A 7,005-nucleotide genomic window follows, 5' to 3' on the forward strand; every position below is an offset into this window, starting at 1 on the left:
GCCGGGAAGGCAGGTTGAACACCCAGCCGGGAGAACACCTGAGCTAGCAGAGGGTTGATCTTGGTTGGGCTCATCCCTAGCCAGTGAAGACTGGTCAGCTAAGGCACTGGGATCTCTCTTCCACTGGAAAAATCACTCAGTTAGGGGCCTCAGATTACATTTCCAAGAGCAGGCACAGCTGGAAGTAGCAAAAGCACCCAGGTTATCCCCCTGCTAAGGTACTGCCTTTGCTGGATCCTACCTGGAGTCTCTGCCTTCTCATTGTAGGCCCCCGGCCTTTGGCTTGGCCAGCACCCAGTGGGGCTGTTCACCCTAACAACAGGTTAAGGGCAGGGTGCTCTGTGCTAAGACCACAAGCTCTTTGGGGCAGGGATGGGGACTCCCCATGGTGGTATCCAGAACCAGCCCCTTTGGGACTTGACCTCAGTTGAATCAAAACACATCAGCCTTTCGCCTTCTGAACCTGGTAGGCATGGCAGGGCCCTGTTGGAAGCAGCTCACCTGTTCCGGATTTGATCCAGCCGCTCTTGCATGGCTTCCTCTCTCACGTCACTCGAGACACGATAGACCTGGGTGCGGCTGCAAGGACAGCAGGCGTCTAGTCGGACACGCTTCTTGACAATTGTTGCTCAATTGCCAAGAAGCGGCCAACCATTCCACTCCAGACCAGCACCGGGAAGATCCCCAGTCCTTACATGAACCCTTCAGTCTGTAACCGAGGTACCGCCCCAATGGCAGGACAAGGCACTAACCTAGGAACAACCCAAGAGTCAGTCTGTGACCTCCAAAATAAGCAGACTCCTCAGCGTCGTGTTAAAGCCTGATGGAAGTCCTGCTAGAGCCCAGGAGGCCTGAGTTGCTGTGTAATGACTGAGCGGGCATGACTGCTTCATGCTATGGAAGGTCCTGGCTTCTCCCTCTCTCTGTCCTAATACAGGGAGAGTTATAAGGGAGAAGTTAAGCTCCTGAGCTCTGTGATGAGCCACTGCCTGCATTGGGCATGATCCTTAAGCAGTGGAAATCGGCACAGCCCCATCAAGCTCGTGGTGCTGATATGCACCGTTGGAGGAGCAAGTCCTTTGGTCCAGTCCCAAGCCCATTCAGCTCCCAATGAAACTCATTACCTTCTCTTTGCCCTCCCTTGCTCCCCTGGGGGAGCTTGACTCCAGCACGGCACCTCATGAGCCAGGCCAAAGAGTACAAGGACTTTACCTCCATCGTATGAGCTGGACCTTTGTTCTCCCCTCCGAAAGAGACTGGTTAGAGGCCGCCAACTCCGGCAGTCTGGTGTTAGAGACTTGAACCATCTAAGAGCAAGAGGGTAAAGCAAACCCAGTTACTGCCAGCAGCATCTCGGCCTGATGGGAACTGGGACGAAACTCAGCTCAGTCTTCACCAGACAGACAGCCTGCTTTACAGCCTACTTTCACGGGAGGCTCGCTGCACCCTTCTGTGCTGCTTTCATATTCCAGTTACTCAGAAGCTGCTTGCCAAGACTGCATGGATCATGCTCTGGAGCACAGGAGGTGCCAAACCTCTGCTCCAACAGCCTGGTATTACACATGGGAATGTAAAGCCACTGGCGCTTTATGTGCAAGAAAAGCCATTTCTTTGCCCCTTGTGTCTCTAAAGGCCTGAGGAAGAGCTACTAAAGTCAATGGGAGCCTTTCGCTTCACGTGCAACAGGCATCCTGCTATGGGATGCTTCAGAAGATGGGAGGGAAACAGAATACAACGAGCTACTTTGAGATAAAGCTGCCCAGGCAGAGAGGCTAGTCCTTCCTGGCCCAGTCCGATCAGCCTGTCCCCTTGCAGAAAGATGACTGCTTAGCCCCTTAGACCTAGAGCCAAGACGAGTGCAATCCGACTGCCAAGGGCCAGGTTTCCCAAAGAGTACAGCGCACAAACATCCTGCTGAGCGTGGCTGGGGAGGGGGGTGCAAAGGGGACACTTGTGAAGATCTGGCCCTTATATCCGTCCCAGAATGGAAATACCTGTGACCTGGTCGTTCCTGTATCAGCAGGGCCCATCCTGTTTTCTGTCCCGTTTTCTGACCTGGTTTCTGACCTGGTTTCTGCTTTGCCTTCCAATTTCTGCTTAAAGATCTTGGAAGCTTCTTCTTCGATCTGAAAGGGAAGCAAAACCAGCCATGCCCTTTCTGGGCCACTCGGCCCACAACTCACCAAGGGGGTCAGAGCCTAGGATAGGCTGGGCTTGGCTCCACGTGGCCCTTTCATAGCGGGATTAGCCTAAAATCGCCATTCTTAAGGCACATTCAGGGAGCATATCCAAACGTGTGCGCCCTGAATGCACCTTAAAAATGGTGATTTTAGGCTAATCCCACCAAAATTTGATACAAGTACCACATTTAGGCACGATTAGCTAAATCGCATTAACCCATGTGTAGATGGTTAATGTGCATTAACACATCAAGGAACACCCGCTGCATTCATGTGCATTAGCATGGCTACACGTGGGCTAATGTGACTTAGCTACGCGAGTCTAAATTTAATGTACCTTAATGCGCATTAGCGTGTCTGTGTGTAGACGTGCACCTAAATGGCCTTAATGCACCTTAAACAAAGGCGCATTAAGTTTAGGCACACAACTACACATGCACACACTCCCACTGTGTAGGTGAGAGACCCCCATGGCAAGTGCACTCCCAGAGCCTGAGACTGGAATCGGAGCCCCCTGCTTACTGCCAGGTCCCATCCTAGCTTGGTACCATAAAGCAGTGCGACTGGCCAGATTAGGACCATGCACAAGCCTTTCCTGGCTACCATTCAGCTGGTTGCCCTGGAGAGTTTGATCCTTCATTGCATTAAAGGCTGTAGTCCCAGCCCCTGCACTGCATTAGCCCAGGATGGGGCATTTTTCTGCCACAACCATCTTTCGCATAGTAAAGAGTAGTCACCAATGTGATGCTGAGCAAGATGGTTACACCTTCCCGTCGTTGGCCAAGAGCCCGGGCCTTACGACCTGCCCCTCCTCAGTGCCCACCAGACACCTTGGCATTACATCCAGTTACCTTCCCTTCTAACGAACAGGTTGGGCTCAAGCCTTCACCCAAGGGCCCCTCGGATAAATGCCTGCTAAATCTTGGTCTCATTCCACCCTCCCCCAACACGAGCATCTAAGGGCCCAAGCACCACACAGAGGGGCCTCTCCTGCTTGGCTTCCTGGCACTCAAACATTGTAACAGGCTCCCCTCTGCTAGCGTCTTGGTATCTGAGCATTAAAGGCCTGTCCCCGATTCAGCATCCAGGCGATGGCCAGCTTTCATGGGCTTTGGCAGCCTCACTGCAGACGGGTGACTTGCTGAGGCTCTCCTCACCTTCCTCAGCCAGTGCTCCAGCACAGACACCGTCTCCATCTCCATCACTTCAGTACCCTGAGAAAAGCGAGACGGGGTGAGTCTGGCTTTTACCCCCGGTCTCCCCCACCAGGGCCCTGCAACACAAGCAGACTATACTCCTCCACCTTTTTACCTGAGTCTTGCAGGCTGGGAGCGGGAAGCCAGCTACTTTACGGGCCACGATATATGTGGTCCACAAGGAAATAATCATCCTAGCGCACCCTCCCCCAGGAGGCGAACCCGCCCTCAGGCCACCTCTCCCCTGGGAACCGGTGGCCGCGGCAGTGAGAACTCTGGTGTCAGGGCAGCTTTGTTGCATCACGTGGCTCCAACCCGCAGCAACCGCCGATGAAGTAACAATGGCACAAAGTATCTCACCAGCCCGTCTCCTCCACTGGCGTGGCCAGGCAGGGAGGGGGAGCCCGGGCGTTCACAGCAGGAATCCGCCTTTCTGGCGTTGGGAACGACTGGGCCTTTTCCTGGATGTGCCCCTCACTGTGATGACTCTTGGGAGCGGTCTTGAGAGGTCACCTAGTCCATCCCCCAAGAAAGGAGCAACCGTGTCTAAACCATTCCTGGCACTTCTCTAAATTATTGTTAAAACAATCTCCTGTGCTGGATGCTCAGCGGCTCCCCTAAGTCACCTGTTCCAGTGCTTAGCTGTCACTGTAGACAGAAATATTTCCCCGATGTCTAACCTGAATCTCCCTCATTACAATTTAAGCCCATCACTCATGAGCCTGTGCCTAGGGGACATGGAAACCGCCATAGGTAGCGTCGGAGCACCAACCTGGTATTCAAAGGATCCTGAGCCCAAACTGAATTTCACTGGCACACGGGGCACCTGTTTGGAAAAACCATCCAGTCTGACAAGGTTGGAAGTGTTAGCCCCCATTTGGCAACCCCTTTCATTCTGGAAGTGGAAGACAACAGCCCAAGGGCCTGCAGCACTCACTGACCAGCTGGAGACTGAACACAGGTCTCCTGGTTCTCTTTGCACAGCTTTGGGATCATGAAAGTTTATACAAAAAGCTTTTCAAGCCGCGTCTATGGCCAAATCACCGATTCTCTGAATCGGCACCAAATCTTCAGGTTTGGCCGAATGGAATCAGGGACAGTGATCTGAATCAATGAATCTAATCACTATGCCCGATTTGGGCCAAATCCGGATCAAATAGGGCCTGCTTTGCACACCTCTACATGAAACGCCCCCTGAGCATGCACGTTTCCTGTATTTCACTTGTAGCTCAGCCCAGGGGGCCCGTGCACAAAGCCGGCTGTAGGGAAAATGGTGCCCTGGGAGAGCCTGTATTTTGGTGCCGCTCCCAGTCAGTGGCACTGTTGCGGGGTGGACTGCAGCAAGTGCCATCTTGCCCACTTGTGCCTGGCCCACTTCCTCCCGAGTTGCAGCGGGGTGCCAGGGGCTGCTAGAGGTGCTGTCTTTACTCTAAGCTCAATAGCCAGGGGCTCTGTTTCATAAGGACTCCCATACTACTTTACACATCATTTTCTTTCTCAGTTCCCAGTTTCAGTCTAGCTGGCACGCTTCTGAGCTCCCCTATACAGTGTCACTGCACTCGCCTCCTCCAAATCTTTGCTGGGGTTTCTATGGGATTTTTCACTTGCTGTCCTAAAGCATTGTGCAGGATAGCTGGGCATTGCTAGCCAGCTGCTGTGGGCCACCTGAGAGGTAAAGTCATTGCAGTAGAGTTTGGAAAGATCCTCGGGGTGCCAGGTTAACTGCAAATTAGGCAGTCCTCTAAATTCTAGGGGCAATTAAAGGAAACAATCTCTTCTTTCATAACCATTGACACAGGTGGTACTTGCAGATAAAAAACTGCTCAACTCTAAAATTCCAGTATCTTTTTTTAAAAGCTGTATTTGAGACACGGGCAAGAAGCAACTACTGCTGTCCTAACACAACTGAGGCTGGCACTGGGACTGCTATTAAGTCCAACAGTGGTGTGGCTGACTTATTTCATCTTCAGCAGCCACGCGAAGAGCGACTTTCAAAAGGAGCCAAGTTCTGCACAGCCCCTGCCACCTGGAGGACAGGCCGGTTTTCATATGGCCCCGGCACCACTCCAGGCCTGGTCTGGGAGCACGTGCAAGTCAGCAAGATAGGATCATTGCTGCCTGAAGACCTGCCAAACTGTACCTTTGTTTCCAGGGGCTGCTGCACTTCAAAGGGCACTTCAGCACAGGGGACACACATGGGACCTTGACCGTCCCCACTCTAGACTAGGGGTCTGCAGCAGGAAAGGAACGGGACCAGCTTCGTACATCCAGGCACTGAACCTTTTCTTTTCGTGCACCACGTGGCATCATCTGCTCCTGGCACTGCAATGGCAACAAGGCCAGCAAATCAGGATCTGCCACACCTGGACAGCAGTCGCACAGAAATCAGGGAACAGCCACTCGTCTTCACCCAGCATCACACTCAAACATGACGCAAAGTAACAATGGCATGGTGTTGGCAACGTGTTGGGAATCTCTCACCAGCCCGACCTCCTCCACTGGTGTGGCTACTCAGTGAGGGGGAACCTATGTGCTCACAGCAGGAATTCTCCATCCTGAAGCCCTCAGTCCTCCAGGCACAGTGATGGGGTAACCCCAGGAGTCCCAGACAGAGATCTCCACAAGGATACTGGTGGGATTTCACAAGCACATCTGACCCCGAAGGCAAGACTTCACGAGTGTCCATAACACGAGTCACGACAGGCAGAAAGTAAAACAAATGCCGCATGCCTCCGGTTTATTTTTTAACAAATGTTTATTTATATCAAAATACAAAACATTTCTGAAGCAGAGTAATGTTACATGAGGAGCAATTAAATGTTAAACTTTAATCAGTTCCAAAATCCATCATTCTCCTACAGAATGGCTAGTTTTACGTAACATTGCAACACTGCCATAATTTCTTAACTGGGTACATTTTTTTTTTTAATTGTTTTTTTAAAAATTTTCATCTATGAACATGCAATGTTACTGGCAATGAGTTGTTTAGTACTCAGCAGCCCATAAAATACCAGCAGGCAAAGGTCTAGGGACAAAACACTCCCAATTAAGGCAGGGTTTCAAATTAAATTTTCCTCCAATTTATGTTCATGTATGGTTTTAAACTGGCAACAGCCCAAGTGCCTAAGGGGCCAACATCCTTGGCAGACAGAGCGGGTTTATTGCTTAGAGCCACCAAACCAGACGTGGCTAGGAGTTGCCTCCAGTGAACGCCCATCGGGTTCGCTCTATGTTTTGGATAGAGGTGGCGGGGCCGAGACACGGCTGGACAGAGAGAGTCAGGCAAGGTCTGGGTTTGCACTGGCCAAGCAATTTGGCTCAGTTGGAAGATTTTCAGCCAGTCCTTGAAGGGCCGATCGGACAAATCTCAGCTGGGTGTTTTCCCATGACGGCTAACACGCTTCAGGGGACACCGTCAGCCTCCTGGCTGCAATCTGCACAGCTGGTTTCCCGGCAGGGGAGGAGAGCAAGGAGTTGTTCGCATTCCCCGGGAGGTTACAGTCGCTTGCCGAGAACAAATTAGCACCCAACTGGTGGGGCGAGGGTGCCCCCGTTCGCTCCTCTTGCTACAAAATTAGGGACTGTAGACAAATTTGGGCCGTGCCTCCTCCCCAGCCCCAAATGCCCTC

General features: G+C 52.1%; 1 protein-coding gene across 1 annotated transcript in view; it reads right to left on the reverse strand.

The window, feature by feature from the left end:
- Positions 1 to 3,628, reverse strand: part of SPATA19 (spermatogenesis associated 19) — a 10,630-nt gene extending 7,002 nt beyond the window's left edge. The window contains exons 1-5 of the mRNA XM_019508668.1: positions 3,492 to 3,628; positions 3,338 to 3,394; positions 1,995 to 2,126; positions 1,213 to 1,307; positions 502 to 579 (exon numbers count right to left, since the gene is read on the reverse strand). Of these exons, the coding sequence (XP_019364213.1) occupies positions 502 to 579; positions 1,213 to 1,307; positions 1,995 to 2,126; positions 3,338 to 3,394; positions 3,492 to 3,569 (440 nt within the window). The 5' untranslated portion in view covers positions 3,570 to 3,628. The remainder of the gene's footprint in view (positions 1 to 501; positions 580 to 1,212; positions 1,308 to 1,994; positions 2,127 to 3,337; positions 3,395 to 3,491) is intronic.
- Between the last annotated feature and the right edge of the window lie 3,377 nt (positions 3,629 to 7,005).

This window comes from Gavialis gangeticus, unplaced genomic scaffold, assembly GCF_001723915.1.
Source record: "Gavialis gangeticus isolate Ggan-Ray unplaced genomic scaffold, GavGan_comp1, whole genome shotgun sequence".
NCBI lineage: Eukaryota > Metazoa > Chordata > Crocodylia > Gavialidae > Gavialis > Gavialis gangeticus.